The 20,349-nt window shown below is 41.8% G+C and overlaps 1 protein-coding gene across 2 annotated transcripts in view; it reads right to left on the reverse strand.

Moving 5' to 3' along the window:
- EXOC6 (exocyst complex component 6) overlaps nucleotides 1-19,874 on the reverse strand; it is a 174,737-nt gene extending 154,863 nt beyond the window's left edge. Inside the window, exon 1 of one of the 2 annotated variants that reach the window (XM_018041543.1) lies at nucleotides 19,701-19,874. In XM_018041543.1, coding sequence (XP_017897032.1) covers nucleotides 19,701-19,801 — 101 coding nt within the window. In that variant the 5' untranslated portion in view covers nucleotides 19,802-19,874. Of the gene's footprint in view, nucleotides 1-19,226; nucleotides 19,476-19,700 lie in introns of those variants that run through there. The other variant, XM_018041544.1, reaches the window with a different exon arrangement.

Consider the following 20,349-nt stretch of genomic DNA (forward strand, 5'->3'; position numbering starts at 1 on the left):
CTACTTGGTAAAAAGCTAAAGATGAGAAATGGAAAACACCTGATACATATAAATTAAATTTCTCCTCTAGGGTAACAAATTGAATTGCCAAGTAATTTAATTCAAAAAGTTTAAGCAAGTAAGCAGATTAATGCATGCAGAGGTGGACTATTTCCCTAGAAAAATTTAGAAAATTCAACAAAAATATCAAACCGTCTATAGCAGATCTAAAGTGCAGTTTGCCTAATAAGCTAAGATCTCCCATCTATATATGCTACCAAAATCCTTTACAGCAGTTTTAATCTATAATTAAGGAGAAATTCACTTAAGATTGACTTCTCAGCAAAACAGCCAAAAACAAAACAACAAAAACCACCATTCATCATGGAAAACAAAACAGAAAATAAATTGAGCTTTATACTTATAACCTGTATACTCTATGCTAAAAACTACAGTTCAAGATATAGATATAATGTATATCATACCCAAAACTTTAGCAACAAATGTTCATAAAACACAAACTCTAAGAGATGTAGGAAGTGAGAGTAACAAATTAATAAAATGGGACAGTAACACACCTCTCTCAGTTCAAGAAAGAAAGAAGACAGAACTGACCTATTTAATAAGAGTCTGTGTGAAAATGAGAACTCAAATATAAAAAAGAATATGCTTTATTTTTAAGAGTACATGAAACACTGATGAAAACTAACCATATATTAAGCCACAAATAGTAAAACCTCAATGAATTCCAAAGAATAGGATTTAGTGAAAATAGATTTACCTAACTGTAGTGAAATAAAATTAAAAATTAAAAGCCTTTTTTTTTTAATAAAAAAGACTTCACATCTGGACATTTTTTAAAAACATACTATTTAAAAAGCTGTTGGATCAAACTGAAAACACAAAAGTAAAGCAGAATTTCTTTAAAATAGCAACGAGGAAAAAATATCAGAATATATGAAATACAGCTAGATCAGTCACCAGAGAAAAATTAACAGCATTAAATAATTATCTCAATAAAACAAAATAAATGAATCAAGTACAAAACACAAAAAGCTAGAAAAAGAATAAAATAAATCAGAAGAAATAAATCATTACATATAAAGGCAGAAAGGAATGACTTAGAAAATAAACTACTGGACTGAATAAATCCTGAGACAGATTGTTTTTTTTAAGTCAACAAAATAGATCAACTACTAACAAATCTAATCAAGGAAAAAAATGAGTGAAATCACAAACACTGTATTCTAAATCAGAACTGACCAGGGGCATAAAACAAGCCATCAAAAACTGAAGGAAATTTTAACATGAGACTACATTACACAACTCTACTCAAATAAATTTGAAGAGATGGATAATTCAAAAGAATACAACTTATTGACTCTCTAGACAAAACCAACTATAACAGAAAAAAAAAAAAAAACAAGAGAAACGAGTTAAGATGCTTATACAACGAAAAAAAAGAGGCACCAGACCCAGTTGATTTCATCAGGTAATTCTAACAAACCTTTAAAGATTAAATAATAATCAATCCTAATTATACTATTCTAAAGCACAGGAGAAGAAAACTTCTAATTTTATTTAATGAGATGAGCACAACATTGATTCAATGATGTGAGGAAAAGTGAAAGTCAAGTTGCTCAGTCATGTCCGAGACCCCATGGACTGTAGCCCATCAGGCTTCTCCGGCCAAGGGATTTTCTGGGCAAGAGTACCAGAGTGGAGAAACCGCACCAAAAAAACTAGACCATCTCACTTATGAATATCAGTGCAAAAAAAAAAAATCTTGAAAAGCATACGCACAAACAGAATTCAACAGCACACTAAAAGAGCAATTCACTATGACACAAATGTGATTTATTCTATGAAGACAGGACTATTTCAAAAACAATGCGTTAATAAATTCAAGCATATTAATGTTATAATGGTATACAGCACATGAATAAACATGTAGATAATGAACAGGATAAAAAAATCTTAGATCCACCACATATAAAAATTTAGTAAATGATACCAGCAGCATCTGAAATCAATGTGAATAAGATATACTTTTTAATAAGAAGTGTTAAGATAGCTAGCTGGTTTGCCATATTAAAAAAAAGACAAAAGCATATCATACTCCAGGAAAATTAAAAAAGATCAGAAATGTGAAAGTAAAAAATAAAATCATACAATTACCAAAAGAAAACATGAGTGGATTTCCCTATAACCTAGTAGCATGGAAAACTTTCAAGCAAAAAGGAAAGATTGATGAATTTCATTTTCATAAAAACTTTTGCAATGCAAAAAAAGACATCAGCATAGTAAAAGAGAAAATTTTAAAATATTTCCAACTAGTGGCAAGAATTGCAAAATACTTTTAATAATTTTGAAAATTTTGAAATATTTTGAATAATAGAAAACAATCACTAAATGTTCCATCCAGCACATCCTCCTAGATTATCTGTGGCTTTTGTTGTCTTTGAACCGTTTTACATTTCTGTAAATTGCTGGAAACTGATAGTGATGCAAGTTATTCTTGCCCATAGAAATGTAACACACTTTTATCAGTGGAATGCAACTGATTATTGCCCTGCAGATACTGACCAATTATATGCCTATTGATAAATCTATTTCAGCATTCTCATAGGCCAATATCATTTTTTGCCGTTGCCTTTGAAACAGTTGTAACATATTACTGGTTCCCTCATTATTTAATAAGTTAAATAAAATCTTTGGAGTGCATTAACTTACTACCTGTATGACCTCCCTGGTGGCTCAGACGGTAAAGTGTCTGCCTACAAAGCAAGAGACCCAGGTTCAATCCCTGAATTGGGAAGATCTCCTGGAGAAGGAAATGGCAACCCACTCCAGTATTCTTGCCTGGAAAATCCCACGCAAAGAGTCGGACATGACTGAACGACTTCACTTTCTTTCTTTCTTTCACTATCTGCATGTGGAGCATAATTTTATCATTTTTTTTAAATTATCTTGTAATAGTTTTGGAGGGTTCATCAAAATTCCCAGTGGACTCACCGGGCAGAAACAGGAAACTGCGCTGCCAGAGACCTTCACCTCTGCTTGAGGTTTTTGTTATTTTTTTTGGTTCCACAACCAGGGATTGATTTTGCAGTGAAAGTGCAGAATTCTAACTACTAGGCCACCAGGGAACTCTTCCTTTTTCTTTTTAGATTTTTATTTATTTTGGCTGCGCTGGGTCCTGGTTGCAGAACTCAGGCTCTTCGTTGCCCCATGGCATGAGGGATCACTGAACTGGCGTCCCCTGCATTGCAAAGCAGATTTTTAACCACTGGACCTCCAGGGAAGTCCCCCTGCTTTTGTTTTTAAAGGTCTCCTAGGAGGAAAACCCAAGTGGCAACATACATTTAACCTGACTGACTCCCTGTTTCTCCGAGTTTGGTCTCATTTTCCTCTCTACAGACCATGGCATCGGGTCCCATCAATTCATGGCAAAGAGAAGAGGAAAAAGTATGAAGCATTGACAGATATTATTTTCTTGGGCTCCAAAATCACTGCAAACAGAAACTACAGCCATGAAATTAAAAGACGCTTGCTCCTTGGAAGGAGAGCTATGACAAATCTTATGTTTTTGTTTAGTGGCCAAGTCACATCCAACTCTTCATGTTCCCATAGACTGTAGCATGCCAGGTCCCTCTGTCCATGGGATTTCCCAGGCTCAAACCCACATCTCTTGCTTGACAGGTGGAGTTTTTCCACTGAGCCATCAGGGAAGGCCATGACAAACCTAGACAGCATATATTAAAAAGCAGAGACATCACTTTGCCAAGAAAGGTCTGTACTACAAGTCAAAGCTGTTATTTTTCCAGTGGTTATGTACAGATATGAGAGTTGGACCATCAAGAAGGCTGAATGCCAAAAATTGATGCTTTTGAACTGTGGTGCTGGAAAAGACTCTTGAGAGTCCCTTGGACTGCAAGCATATCCAACCAGTCCATTCTAAAGGAAATCAACCCTGAATATTCATTGGAAGGACTGATGCTCCAATACTTTGGCCACCTGATGCGAAGAGCCAACTCATTAGAAAAGACCCTGATGCTGGGGAAAACTGAAGGCAGGAGAAGAAGGGGGACGACAGAGGATGAGATGGTTGGATGACATCACTGACCCAACGGACATGAGTTTGAGCAACCTCTGGGAGACGGTGAAGGACAGGGAAGCCTGGTGTGCTGCAGTCCACGACAGAGCTAATGAACAACGACAACGTTGAGTGAGAGGATTAGTCAAACTATTTTAGGGAAGGGGTGGAGATTTCCAGGAGCTGGGCCACCACCCATCTTTTGGTCTTTTGATGATGCCTTAGAATTGTCACTGGAGAAGGAAATGGCAACCCATTCCAGTGTTCTTGCCAGGAGAATCCCAGGGACGGGGGAGCCTGGTGGGCTGCTGTCTATGGGGTCGCACAGAGTTGGACACGGCTGAGGCAACTTAGCAGTAGCAGCAGTAGAACTATCACCCTGCTTATTTAACTTCTATACAGAGCACAACATGAGAAACACTGGGCTGGAAGAAGCACAAGCTGGATTCAAGATTGCAGGGAGAAATATCAATAACCTCAGATATGCAGATGACACCACTCTTATGGCAGAAAGTGAAGAGGAACTCAAAAGCCTTTTGATGAAAGTGAAAGAGGAGAGTGAAAAAGTTGGCTTAAAGCTCAACATTCAGAAAACGAAGATCATGGCATCTGGTCCCATCACTTCATGGGAAATAGATGGGGAAACAGTGTCAGACTTTATTTTGGGGGGCTCCAAAATCACTGCAGATGTTGACTGCAGCCATGAAATTAAAAGACACTTACTCCTTGGAAGGAAAGTTCTGACCAACCTAGACAGCACATTGAAAAGCAGAGACATTACTTTGCCAACAAAGGTCCGTCTAGTCAAGGCTATGGTTTTTCCCTGTGGTCATGTATGGATGTGAGAGTTGGACTGTGAAGTAAGCTGAGCGCCGAAGAATTGATGCGTTTGAACTGTGGTGTTGGAGAAGAGTCTTGAGAGTCCCTTGGACTGCAAGGAGATCCAACCAATCCATTCTGAAGGAGATCAGCCCTGGGATTTCTTTGGAAGGAATGATGCTAAAGCTCAAACTCCAGTACTTTGGCCACCTCATGAGAAGAGCTGACACATTGGAAAAGCCTCTGATGCTGGGAGGGATTGGGGGCAGGAGGAGAAGCGGACGACCGAGGATGAGATGGCTGGATGGCATCACAGACTCAATGGACGTGAGTCTGAGTGAACTCTGGGAGATGGTGATGGACAGGGAGGGCTGGCATGCTGCGATTCATGGGGTCGCAAAGAGTCAGACACGACTGAGCAACTGAAATGAACTGAACTGAACTAGAACTGTCACGGCACCTCTGGATGTGTTATTTAGCTTGCTAATCGAGGATCAAGGTCTAGTCAAAGTGACTTGTCTACCATCTTGGACCCCTTTGATTCTAATCAGCTTATGTTGTATCCTTGGACTATGTCATGCTTTCAAAAGCTGTGTCCTGCCTCCTTCTCTCCTACTTCAAAACTATGACCAAAGAAAACAAAAAGTGACTTTTGACTGTGTGGCCACAATATTCTTTTGACTCCAAAGAAAATAAATTAAAACTTTTTGGAAACTGTCCGACTAGGAGAAAATGCTTTTCTCCCCCTGTGCCCCGAGACCATGGCTCTCAGGGTCACTTATTTAGACCATCTCTAATTCCTGAAATTGAGGAGAGGGGGGAAAAAAACAGGAAAAGAAGCCTTTAAAAATTTTTACTTATTCCAACTGTTACTATAAACTAGTGAGTTTTATACTGTGATTACTGATTCATGACTAAGTCTGGGAAACGAAGCTATGAGATTTCATGATGTGTCTGAGTGATAGTAGTTTAGTCTCTAAGTTGTGTCCAACTCTTGTGACCCCGTGGATGTAGACCGCTGGGTTCTTCTGTCCATGGGATTTTCCAGGCAAGAATACTGGAGTGGGTTTCCATTTTCTTCTCAGAGGGATCTTCTCAACCCAGCAAGCGAACCCAGGTCTCCTGCACTGCAGGTATTCTCCTGCACTGCAGGCGGGTCTTTACAGGCTGACCCACCAGGGAAGCCTTGTGTCTGTTTGGATACATGTATGTCTCAGAATGTGTCTTTGCCTTTGGACACTGTTGCATTTACATTAATTTACAAAACAGCTCTATTTAATTGACTTAAAGAAGAGCAGGCACTTAAAAATCAAACACTTCTAAATGCAAGAGACACTGAGCTATATGGTTTAATGTTTGCTTGTTGATATATGTGTATCAGTACTTTTGACCAGCTGTGCTAAGTCACTTCAGTTGTGTCTAATTCTTTGTGACCCTCTGGACTATAGTCCACCAGGCTTCTCTGTCCGTGGGATTCTCTAGGCAAGAATACTGGCATGGGTTGCAATGCCTTCCTCCAGGGGATCTTCCCAACCCAGGGATAAACCCAAGTCTTGTTTGGCAGGCAGGTTCTTTACCACTACAGAGCTCACATGAACAAAACCAGAGAAAAGAAAGAAAGAAAGGGAAGTCGCTCAGTTGTGTCCAACTCTTTGTGACCCCACGGACTGTAGCCCACCAGGCTCCTCTGTCCATGGGATTCTCCAGGCAAGAATGCCGGAGTGGGTTGCCATTTCCTTCTCCAGGGGATCTTCCCAACCCAGGGACCAAACCGCATTGCAGGCAGAGCTTTATCCTCTGAGCCACCAGGGAAGGGTTCCTTCCCTAAACCAGGGAACCCTTCCCTATTGCCTCAGGCTCTGCCTGTGGCACAATGTGAACTGACACTCTGCCTTGTGGACTAGCCTTATTAAGCTCTATTTCACCTTGTGGGCTTCCCTGGTGGCTCAGCTGGTAGAGAATCGGCGGACAGTGTGGGAGAACTGGGTTTGATCCCTGGGTTGGGAAGATCCCGTGGCGAAGGGAAAGGCTACCCACTCCAGTATTCTGGCCTGGAGAATTCCATGGACTCTACAGTCCATGGGGTTGCAGAGATTTTGGACACCGTAAGCAACTTTCACTTTCATCTTGTAGCCAGGAGAAAGAATGGCTTTATTACTTTGCCAGGCAAAGGGGGGACACAGCACCTCAAGAATTGTGCCCTCCTCCCTGGTGAATGGGGAGAGGTTATATAATCAGTCAGTTTACCAAGAAGAACCACAGAAAATGTGAAGAGTCCTCTTGTGATCAGAACAAACCTCAGAGACTGGCCTGAAAAACTAACACTGCACTCAAACACGTATTTGTACATCATGTTCACAGCAGCATTCACAACAGTCAAAAGTTGGAAGCAATCTGAGCAAACAAATAATAGATGAACAAAAAGTAGTACATATATATAACGAAACATTATCCAGCCTCGAAAAGGAAGGAAATTCTGACACAGCTACAACATGCATGCATGGACCTTGATGACATAATGTTAAGTGAGACAAGCCAGTCACAGAAGGACAATTTTATGATTCCACTTATATGAGTTATCTAAAGCAATCATATTCTAGAAAGTATGATGGTAGCTACAAGGGGCTGGCAGGAAGGGACAATGGGGAGTTACTATTTAAACATGTACAGTTTCAGTTTGGAAAGATGAAAAAGTTCTGGAGATGGATGGTGGCGATGGTTGCAGAGCAATGTGAATGTACTTTATGACATAAACTGCACACTTGAAAAGATAAATTTTATGTTACATATATTTTACCACAATTTTTAAATAACATTTAAAAGTCAAGACTGGGGAGATCAGGGGATTGAATCCACCAGAAAAATCATTAAGAAACTCTCCAAGCCAGAATACTGGAGTGGGTAGCCTTTCTCTCCTTGAGGGGATCTTCCTAACCCAGGGATCAAACCCAGGTCTCCCACATTACAGGTGGATTCTTTACCAGCTGAGCCACAAGGGAAGCTCATGATATAGAAAGATAAATGAAAATTTTGTCCATTTTTTCCTTCAAATTTACTAAGTGTGATCTAATGTGTTCTAGCTGCTGGGGTGTATAGTAGATCCCTGGTGGTGTTTACTCACCTCCCAGCAGCTAAGGGCTCATAGCTACCCTCTTCTCTAGAGACCTGCACGTGGGAGGCACTCTGCCCAATAATGCCTGGGAAGGTGTGTCCCCCCTGCCAGCACACACACTCCTGGGGCAGCCTGTAGCCAATGAAGGATTGCTGGAGGGGGGAGTAAAAGTTCAGCTTCAGTGCCTCAAAGTGCAACAACTTTGTGGTATCATTCTAACTCCAGAGCTTCTCCTGGAATCAGGCTGAGCCCACACTGAAGCTGAACCCACAGATTTACTGATCTCTTCCCTATCCTACTTTCCTCACTCCTGCAAGTTTCATCCAAACATACTGCCTCATTAAATCACTTGCATAAGGGGGGAAAAAATCTACCACTGGAAAAGGGACCATATTTAACTGAATCAGACTGTGAAACAACTTATGCCCCTGGGTATTGTTGAAAACAATAAAGCAACCAGTCAGCAATTACTGGAGTCTAATATCTGAGTGTGATGCCCAGATGGGCAGAAAACTTAACAGAGAGATCAGGGAAAGTCATCCGAGAGGGACTATGTGCCAAGACTGGGCCCTCTGAGAAGCCACAGCAGAGACTTCACATCGTGAGGAAAATAAATACACTTGATTAAAATAGTACAGCCAAGCCATTCATTAACAAGCACAAAAATAAGCCCCAGAGGATGGTGGGGTGGTGGTAGGTTTAAGTATCCAGAGTTAATACAATATACTGTCTATACTGTCTGAATTTTCCAGTTTTCAACCACATCAACAAATTACGAGACAGGCAAAGAAATAGGAGACACTGACCCAAACACAGGAAAAGAAACAGGCCCTGTGAGAGGACCTAGCGGGTGGAGTTAACAAAGGCTTCAAAGTACTGTGTTCACAGAACGAAAGAACACCATGCTCAAAGTAGTGAAAGAAGGCATGATGACAGTGTCTAATAAAATATTTGTGACACAGAGAGAGAAATTATGAAAACAACGAAGTTGGAATTCTGGAGTTGAAAAGTCAACAACAGAAACGAAAACTCATCAAAGGATCTCAGCAGCAAATATAAATTGACAGAGGACAGACTACTTAAACACAGACCAACAGAAAAATGTAATCCAAACAACAGAGAGAAAAAAGAATGAAGGAAATAATACAGAGCTTCAGAAAAATGTGAACGCCATTAAGCATACCAACATACACGTGATGGGAGTACCAAAGTAAAGAAGAGAAAGAAGAAAGAATATTTTTAAAAATGGCTAAAATTTCCCTAATTTGATGAAAAACATTAATTTAAACATCTAAGGTAATCAATAAACTACAAGAAGAATAAACACAAAGAAATCCATTCCCAGACACAACACAGTAAAATAATGAAAGACAAAAGGAAAATCTTGAAAGCAACAAGAGGAAAAAAAAAAAAAAAAGAAAGCAACAAGAGGGTGGGGTGGGGGAAACCACATACAAGGGGATCCCATTGAGATTAACAGCCGACTTATCATCAGCAAAAACGCAGGCCAAAAGGCAATGGGATGATACAGCCAAAGTGCTTAAAGAAAAAACTGCCAACCAAGAATCTCGTAACTAGCAAAGCTCTCTCTCAAAAAATGATGGTAAAATAAGGACACTTGCAGATAAACAAAAGCTGAGAGAACTGTTAACAGCAGACCAGTCCTAAAAGAACTATGAATGGAAGTCCTTCATAAGAGCGTGCCCAGATGGCAATATGAACACACACACACACAGACACCAGGAAAGATAACTATGTAACTATAAAAGACACTACAGGGACTTCCCTGGTGGTCCAGTGGCTAAGACTCCACTTTTCACAATGGAGGGGGCCCAGGTTCTATCCCTAGTCAAGAAACTAGATCCTACATGCCACAATTAAAGATTTCACATGTCAGGGCAAGTAAGACCTGGCACAGTTAAATACAAGATTTTTTTTTAAGACAGTATAAATGCATCTTTCTTCCTTTACTGATTTAAAAAGCAACTGCAGAAGACAACATGTACATAACTGTACTGACAATATATATTTCAACTATAGAAATAGATTTGAAAATAACAGCACAAATGTGGGAGCAAAGCTGTAATGGAATAAAAAAACAACACAACCAAAAACTCAGCATCAAATGAAGAGATTTATAAATGGTAAATAAGGCTAACATAACAAACTCTATAAATATACTTGCTTTCCTTCCCTCAGCTTCTTTGGAAAATAAAAAACTATATGTAGTAAGAATTTTAACAATGTATTGTTGGATTTGTAACATATATAGATGTAAGATATAAAATAACAGCACAAAAGAGGGACTAGAGCTATGTTGTTATTGTTCAGTCACCCAGTAGTGTCCGACCCTTTGTGATTCCGTGAACTGCAGCAGGCCAGGCTTCCCTGTCCCTCACCATCTCCTGGAGTTTGCCCAAGTTCATGTCCATTGCATCAGTGATGCCATCCAGTCACATCTCTTCCTTTGATGCCCTCTTCTTCTTCCCTCAGCCTTTCCCAGCATCAGGGACTTTTCCAATGAGTCAGCTGTCCACATAAGGTGACCAAAATACTGGAGCTTCAGCTTCAGTATCAGTCCTTCCAGTGAGTATTCAGGGTTGATTTTAAGACTGACTGACTGGTTTGATCTTCCTGCTGTCCAAGAGACTCTCAACACCATAGTTCAAAGGCATCAATTCTTTGGTGCTCTACCATCTTTGCAATCCAGCTCTCACACCTGTACATGTCTACTGAGAAGACCGTAGCCTTGACTATATGGACCTTTGTCAGTAGAGTGATGTCTCTGCTCTTCGACACACTGTCTAGTTGTGTCACGGCCTTCCTGCCAAGAAGCAATCATCTTCTGATTTCACGGCTGTAGTCACCATCTGCAGTGATTTTAGACCCCCAAAAGAGGAAATCTGTCACTGCTTCCACCTTTTCCCCTTCTATTTGCCATGAAGTAATGGGGCCAGGTGCCATGATCTTAGTTTTTTAATACTTGGTTTTAAGTTGACTTTTTCACTCTCTTCCTTCATTCTCATCAAGAGATTCTTTAGCTCCTCTCCACTTTCTGCCAACAGAGTGGTATCAACCACATATCTGAGGTTGTTGATGCTTCTCCCACATATCTTGATTCCAGCTTATAACTCACCCAGTCTGGCATTTCTCATGATGTGTTCAGTGTGTAAGTTAAACAAACAGGGTGACAACAGATAGCCCTATCAATACTCCTTTCTCAGTCCTGAACCAATCAGTCATTCCATACAGGGTTCTAACTGTTGCTTCCTGACCCACATACAGATTTCTCAGGAGGCAGGTAAGATGGTCTAAATAGCCATCTCTTTAAGAGCTTTCCATAGTTTGTTATGATCCACATGGTCAAAGGTTTTAGCATAATTGAAACAGAGGTAGATGTTTTTCTGGAATTCCATTGCTTTCTCTGTGATCCAGAAAGTGTTGGCAATTTGATCTCTGGTTCCCCTGCCTTTTCTAAACCCAGATGGGCCATCTCAAGGTTCTTGGTTCATATAATGCTGAAGCCTAGCATGCAAGATTTTAAGCATGACCTTACTAGCACGGAGACAAGTGCAACTGTCTGATGGTTTGAACATCCCTTAGTAATGCCCTTCTTGGGAACTGGGATGAGAACTGACTTTTTCCAGTCCTGGGGCCACTGCTGGGTCTTCCAGATTTGCTGACATATTGAGTGCAACACGTTGATAGCATCATTTTTTAGAGTTTTGAATAGCTCCACTGAAATTCCATTGTATCCACTAGTTTTATTGACAGTAATGCTTCCTAAGGCCCACCTGACCCCACACTTCAGAATGTCTGGCTCTGGGTAACTGACCACACCATCACAGTTATCTGGTTCATTAAGATCTTTTTTGTACAGTTCCTCTGTGTACTCTTTCTATCTCTTCTTGATCTCTTCTGTTTCTACTAGGTCTCAACCGTTTCTGTCCTTTATTGTGCCCATCTTTACATGAAATGTTCCCTTGGTATTTCCAATTTTCCTGAAAAGATCTCTGGTCTTTCCCCTTCTATTGTTTTCCTCTATTTTTACTCACTGTTCATTGAAGAAGGCCTTCTATATAGAATATTTATGAATCTCACTGAAATTAATTTAGAATTAATCTGAAACTGATTCTGAGAGTAACCACTAAGAAATCAATTTTTTAAATACTGGGAAAAATCATCAAAGTAACTAAAATATTACACAATAAAATATTCACTTAACAAAAAATAGAAAAAAAGGAACAGAGGAGCAAAAAAAAAAACTAGACATACAGTAAACAAAAAGTAAAATGACAGATACAAATCCAACTATATAAATATTAACATTCAACATGAATAGATCAAACAGTACAGACAGAAGTTAGAGATCATGGGCTTCCATGGTAATTCAGTGATAAAGAATCCACCTGCCCATGCAGGAGACGTGGGTTCAGTCCCTAATCCAGGAAGATCCTACTTGCTGTGGAGCAACTGTGCCCATGTGCCACAACCACTGAGCCTGTGCTCTAGAGCCCAGGGACTGCAACTACTGAGCCCACACACACCCTAGAGCCTGTGCCCTGCAACAAGAGAAGCCCCCACAGTGAGAAGCCTGCACACCTCCAATCAGAGAGGAGCCCTCACTTGCCACGACGAGAGAAAAGCCTGTGGGGCAACAAAGATCCAGCAGTCAAAAATAATAAAATGAATAAAGTTACATTTTTGAAAAGTCAGGTTATGAAACTGGATAAAAAACATGCTCTAACAATATGCTATCTACAGGAGATACATTTTGGATTCAAGGATAAAAATAGGTTGCAAGTAAAAAGATAAAAAGAGACATACCATACAAAGAGCAACCAAAAGACAGCTAGAGTAGATTTACTAATATCAGACAAAACAAACTTAAAAATAAGTCTAAAAGACTTTCCTGGTTGTCCAGTGGTTAAGACTTCACCTTCCAATGCAGGGGGTGAGGGTTCAATCCCGGTCAGGTAGCTAAGATCCCACATGCCTCAGGGCCAAAAAAACAAAACATTAAAAAAAAGGAAGCAACACTGTAACAAATTCAATACAGACATTGAAAAGCAATTAAAAAATAAAATAAGTCTAGAGATAAAGAGGAACATTTTAAAATGTAAGAGTCAATCAATCAAAAATATATACCAAGTATCACTATGAACAAAGCTAGTGGAGGTGATGGAATTCCAGCTGAGCTATTTCAAATCCTAAAAGATGATGCTGTGAAAGTGATGCACACAATATGCCAGCAAATTTGGAAAATTCAGCAGTGGCCACAGGACTGGAAAAGGTCTGTTTTTATTCCAATCCCAAAGAAAGGCAATGTCAAAAAATGTTCTAACTACTACACAATTGCACTCACTTCACATGCTAGCAAATGCTCAAAATTCTCCAAGCTAGACTTTAACAGTACGTGAACAAAGAACTTCCAGATGTTCACGCTGGATTTAGAAAAGACAGAGGAACCAGAGATCAAATTGCCAACATCCACTGGATAACAGAAAAAGCAAGGGAATTCCAGAAAAACATCTACTTCTACTTCACTGACTACACTAAATCCTTTGACTGTGTGAGTCACAACAAACTGTATAAAATTCTTAAAAGATGGGAATACTAGACCACCTTACCTGCCTCCTGAGTAACCTGTATGCAGGTCCAGAAGTAACAATTAGAACCAGAAATGGAACAATGGACTGGTTCCAAGCTGGGAAAAGAGTACATCAAGAGTGTATATTGTCACCCTGCTTATTTAACTTATATGCAGAATACATCATGTGAAATGCCAGGCTGGATGAAGCACAAGCTGAATCAAGATTGCCAGGAGAAATATCAATACCCTCAGATATGCAGATGACACCAACCCATGGCAGAAAGTGAAGAGGAGCTAAAGAGCCTCTTGAGGAAAGAGGAGAGTGAAAAATTTGGCTTAAAACTAAACATTAAAAAAACCAAGATCATGGCATCCAGTCCCATCACTACATGGCACATAGATGGGGAAATAATGGAAACAGTGACACACTTTATTTTCTTGGGCTCCAAAATCACTCTAAACGGTGACTGCAGCCACGAAATTAAGACACTTTCTCCTTGAAAGAAAAGTTATGACAAACCTAGACAGCATATTAAAAAGCAGAGACATTACTTTGTCAACAGAGGTCTGTCTAGTCAAGGCTATGGTTTTTCCAGTAGTCGTATGGATGTGACAGCTGGACCATAAAGAAGGCTGAGCACTGAAGAATTGATGCCTTTGAACTGTGGTGTTAAAGAAGACCCTTGTGAGTCCCCTGGACTACAAAGAGATCAAACCAGTCAATCCTGAAGGAAACCAACCCTGAATATTCATTGGAAGGATTGATGCTGAAGCTGAAGATCCAATACTTTGGCCACCTGATGCGAAGAACTGACTCACTGGAAAAGACCCTGGTGCTGGGAAAGACTGAAGGCAGGAGGAGAAGGAGGCAACAGAGGACAAGATAGTTGGATGGTATCACTGACTCAACGGATACGAGTTTGAGCAAACTCAGGGAGATGGTGAAGGACAGGGAAGCCTGGCATGCTGCAGTCCACGGGGTCACGAAGCATCAGACACAATTGAGCGACTGAACAACAACAACAAATACACCTTTATGGGCTTCCCCAATGCCTCAGCACAGAGTCGGACACGACTGAAGTGACTTAGCAATGCCTCAGCAGTAAAGAATCTACCTGCAATGCAGGAGACTCGAGAGATGCAGGTATGATCCCTGGGTAGGGAGTTCCCCTGAGGAAGGAAATGGCAACTTACTCCAATATTCTTGTGTGAAAATCCCCATGGACAGAGGAGCCAAAGGAACACAAAGAGTCAGACACACCGAGCAAACACATGCACCTAAAAACAGAGCCCCAAATACATGAAGCAAAAGCTACCCATTGCCCAATAATGGACAGAACAACAAGTAAAAGATCAAAAGGGAAGTAGAAGACCCGAACAACTATAACCTAATGAGACCTGAGAGACGTCTATAGCATCTTCCACCCAGTAACATCAGCATACACACTCTTCTGAAGTGAACAGGTAACATTTTCCAGGACAGACCACATGTTAGGCTGTAAAACAAGCCTAAGTGAATTTAAAAGGACTGAAATCATACAAAATATGATCTCTGACCAAATACAATGAAATTACGCATTAGTAACAAAGGCATTTGAGAAATTCACAAATATGTTGAAATTTAACAACATATTTCTAAGTAACCAATGACTCAAAGAACAAATCACAAAGAAAATTTTAAAAATACTTTGAAAGGAATAAAAATGAAAACACACAATACCAAAACTTTTGAGACGATGTTAAAGTTGATAAAATTGACAAACTTTTAGCTGGACTGAAGAAGAAAAAGAGAGACACAAATTAGATGGTCCACTGGTTAAGACTCCGATTCCCAATGCAAAAGGCCCAGGTTCAATCCCTAGTCAAGGAACTAGATTCCATATGCCACAACTAAGTCCCTCACAGCCAAAGAAATAAATAGAAAAGAATAAAAGAAAAGTCAGTACCACCACTCTTACAGAAATAGAAAAGCTTATAGGGAATGCTATGAACAATTCTGTGATTCCCAGGTGGCTCAGTGTTAAAGAATCTGCCTGGCAAGCAAGAAATGTGGATTTGACCCCTGAGTCAGGAAGATCTCCTGGAGAAGGAAATGGCAACCCACTTCAGTATTCTTGCCTGGGAAATCCCATGGACAGAGGAGACTGGTGGCTACAGTCCATGGGGTCACAAAAGAGTCAGACTGAGCACACACACACATGAACCATTTTATACAAACAACCTGATAACCCAGACAAAATGTACAAATTTCTAAAATGACACAAACTACCAAAACTGATGCAGTAAGAATAGAAAATCAAAACAGACTTGTTATAACAAGAGACTGATCAATAATCAGAAACCTTCCAAGAAAGAAAAGCTAGATGGTTTTAGTGACAAATTCTACCATCTATTTAAAGAAAAATTAACACTATTCCTATACAAAGTCTTCCAAAAAGCAGGAGAATAGGGACACTCCTCACTCATTCTATTAGGCCAGCTTTATTCTGATATCAAAGCCAACTGAAGACATCACAAAAAAAGAAAACTAGGTACCAATATACCCTGTGAATACAGATGTAAAAACACTCAATAAAATATTAGCAAGCTGAATCCAACATGTTAAAAAGATTATACTCTGTGACCATATGGGATTTATTACAGGAATGTAAGAGTGATTCAGCATTACACACATATATGCATAAATATGTTATACCACATATATAAAGGGAGAAATAAAAACACATTCATCTCAACTGAGGAACACTAACCAATAATAAGGCATTGCTCTCATACCAAAACCAAAGACGTCACCAGAAAATAGACAAATAGCTCTTATGAATATACATGCAAAAATCCTAAACAAGATACTAACAAATAGAATCTGAGAAGACTATTGAGAGTCCCTTGGACTGCAAGGAGATCCAACCAGTCCATTCTAAAGGAAATCAGTCCTGGGTGTTCATTGGAAGAACCGATGCTAAAGCTGAAACTCCAACACTTTGGCCACCTCAGGAGAAGAGTTGACTCACTGGAAAAGACTCTGATGCTGGGAGGGGTTGGGGGCAGACGAAAGGGGGACAACAGAGGATGAGATGGCTGGATGGCATCACCGACTCGATGGACATGAGTTTGAGTGAACTCCGGGAGTTGGTGATGGACAGACAGGGAGGCCTGGCGTGCTGCGATTCATGGGGTCGCAAAGAGTCGGACACAATGGAGCGACTGAACATATAAAAAATGATTACACACTACGACCAAGTGGGATTAATTCCAAAAATGCAAGGTTGATTTATATTTGAAAATCAATTAATATAAAACACCATTGTGATATGATAAGGGACAAAATCCACATGATCATCTCAATAGATGCAGAAAAAGCATCCGAAAAATTCAACACTCCTTCATAGCAAAAACACTTGACAAACTAGAAGGGAATAACCTCAACCTGAAAAACAGCATCTATGAAATTCCCACTGCAGTATACACAGAATGTGAGTTATTTCACAACTTCACCAGCACATCATATGGTCAGTCTTTTTAATCTGTATTTTTTACTTTTATTTTTATTTTTGGCTGCACTTAGAGGCTTGCGGGGTCTAAGTTCCCTGACCAGGGACTGAACCCGGCCCAGCAGTGAAAGCACACAGTCCTAACCACCAGACCACCAGGGAATTCCCTACTTTTTTTTTTTTAACCTTCTTGAAACATTTAAATTTTCCCATAATAAGATTTTTTTTTTAATTTTAGTGTTAGCATTTCACTCAGTGAAACCTCAGGAATAAAACAGCACTGGCTTAATCTCTGTTCAAGAGAAAGGAATGCTAGCAGTGCCTTCCATGTGTGTGTGCAGGGCCTGCTTGCAAATGAGAGATGACAAGTGTATATATAGAGTAAGTATGAGTCAGTGTAGTTCACTAAAGAAAAGAGTGTGGGTTTCAACAAAGTGAGTAGGCGATACAAATGTCACCAGCAAAACAGAATGATAACACCACCAATACATATATTCTATTTGTTACAAAAATCTCAGTGTACAGTTGACCCTGAAACAATGAGGGGATCAGGGCCGAGGACCTTTCATGCGGTGAAAAATCTACATATAACTTATTGTCTATACAATGGGTTCTTCTATACCCCAGGTTCGGCATTTCCAGACGCAACCAACTGCGGATCCTGTAGTATCACAAAAATAGGTATGTATTTTTTCTATTTGGCCGAGCCACCAGACTTTCCGGATCTTAGTTCCCCCTACCAGGGGTCAACCAGGCCCCCAACTCCTCCCCCAGCAGTGAGAGTACAGAAGCTCCCACAGTTGTTGCTGTTTAGTCACTAAGTTGTGTCCGGCTCTTTTGTGATCCCATAGACTGTAGCCCACCAGGTTCCTCTGTCCATGGGATTTCCCAAGCAAGAATACTGGAATGTGCTGTCATTTCCTTCTCGGGGATCATTTAGACCCCGGATCTTCCTCAACTTGAGTCTCTTGCGTCTCCTGCATTGGCAGGCAGATTCTTTACCACTGTATTTACTATTAAAAAATTACAGGTATAAGTGAATTCACACAGTTCAAATCCATATTGTTCAAGTCAGCTGTAGTTAAAATTTTTCTTCTAAGTTAATTTCACCTGATTTCAATGATCCCGCCTAGCACATTTTCTCAAGAAGAAGCACCTCCTTCCTAATCAATACTATTTTCAAAAATGGACTGTTGTAGTAACTATATCACACACTATACTCTTTCAGTTTCACCATGCAGTGAGGAAAACAAAGCTTCCTTTAAATGTATGAGCTCAACTTTCATTAGCAAATGCAGTTTTATGAAAAGTGTTATACTGAAAAATTAAGGAAATGAACTAATCATATTTATACCATAGAGGGACCTTCATGTGACAAAAATGTATCATGTGCCTACCACATTCTTAGGCATACAGGAGTGAACAAATAGGCAAGGTCTCTAAATTCCTGGGCTTTCTGGGTATCTAAACACGTACCCCTCCCCTGTCTACAAACAAAAAAATCGAGGTCCAGAGAAGATAAATGATTTTTGCCCACGACCGCACACTTCATCAGTGCTAAGACTAGTATAAACCAAGAATCCAGTTCTTTGTAGTCTCAAGGGCAAGGTGGATTTACATCGTAACTAGTTTCACTTTGTACTACAACCACAGGTCCACATTATGACAAAAGCACAGTGAGTCCCAAGTTCCCTAAGTGAATAATAATTTCATTATCATCACACCGAAAAGCCTTATATTTAAAGGCCACTCATTCTTGAAGAAAGTGGCTAACACTCTAATGGATCATTAGAGTGCCTGGGTTTACTAGGGCAATAGATAGTCTGGAATAGTCATTGTTCTTGCACTATTTTTAAACGACGGAGATTCTTTTTAAAAATAAACGGGGAAATGCATGCAAAATTAAACATTCGCAAATAAATAAAAGCTTCCCAGACTCCAGAGAGGCTTGCCGGGCGAGCGCACGGTCGCGATCAGTCACATCAGCGCGTTCCTGAGCGTCGGCTCCTCCCCTCCCGCCCACGCTCCCTCCTCGCCCACTCGGGCGGCGCGGGAGTATAGAGAATGGTGCCGGCGACTCCCGCTCAATTTCAATTCTCCCACGCCCTCAGCCGCCCAGCGCGTCAGCGCTTCCACCTGCGCGCGAGTCGGCACCTCTGTCCCGCCGTCTGCCGGCGTTCACCTTCGTCCCGGGCACGCCCGAGGCGGAGCCGCCCTCAGCCCCGGAGCGCTGCGCGAGCCAGGAAACCCCAAGCGCGTTCTCGAGACCCCAGGCCCGGGCCGGGGCAGGGCGGGGCGGGGCGTCGAAAACGGGGCGGTGCCTCGACTCCCGGGGTCATAGGCACCGTGGCAGCCACACCCTCCAGCTGCGCAGTGACAGCTCCCGCGGCGGAGGGGGGCCGCGCGGACAGGTGCAGTCGCCCGTGCCGCCCCGCCCCGGTCCCGGCTCAGGTCCTGGCCTGCTGCGCCTCGGCCCCCGCCCGGCCGCCCGCCTCCTCGCGCACCACCTGTCGGGCCGCTTCGCGCGCGGCCGACGGCGGAAAACCCGCCCGCTTCCTGACGAGCGGCCGAAGGGGGCAGCCAGAGATCCCGAGAGGATGAGAGCTTTACCGGAGGGTGGGCCCCACGCAGGCGGTGTCTGTGCTCTGGATCTCCTGCAAGATCCGCTCGTGCTCTGGGACGGTGCCCGGACCTTCGCCGATCTCCGCCATCTTGGCTGGAAGCTGAGGAGCCGGCGAGGCGCGGCGCCGCGCGGACCGCGGGGGCGAGCAACCTGTGGCGCGAGCGCGAGGAGGCGGGGAAAGGGGCGGGGCGAGCGGGGAAAGGGGCGGGGCGGGCGGCGTTGGGGCGCGTGGAAGGCCGCGCACGGGCGCGCGACCGGGTCCCTGTCCCCACACCTGAGGGAGGCCCAGGTGCTGCCGGGTGCTGTGCGGAGTGGAAACGGGTCACCTCCAACTCTCGCCCGGCACTGGCCCCTAGTTGCTGTGTAGTAATTGACCCTGCTTTAAAAGCATAGATCCCTGTATTCTGTGTGCAGACCCTGTGCTAGCCCTTGGGATTCTTTCGTAATGAGGGAGGTCGACAATAAAGGCTACGGGAATGTTTAACGAGGAGGCATGGGTGGTGGAGATTCAGAGAAAGGAAAACTCAAGAAAAGCAAAATGGTGTGTGGGAGTAAGATTTGTTTTAGGAATGAACCAAGAAGAACCCAGCTGGTGAAAAAGGACGACCGCTCTGAGTGGATTCCCGTTCCTGCCCA

The sequence above is a fragment of the Capra hircus genome, chromosome 26, assembly GCF_001704415.2.
Source record: "Capra hircus breed San Clemente chromosome 26, ASM170441v1, whole genome shotgun sequence".
Lineage (NCBI taxonomy): Eukaryota > Metazoa > Chordata > Mammalia > Artiodactyla > Bovidae > Capra > Capra hircus.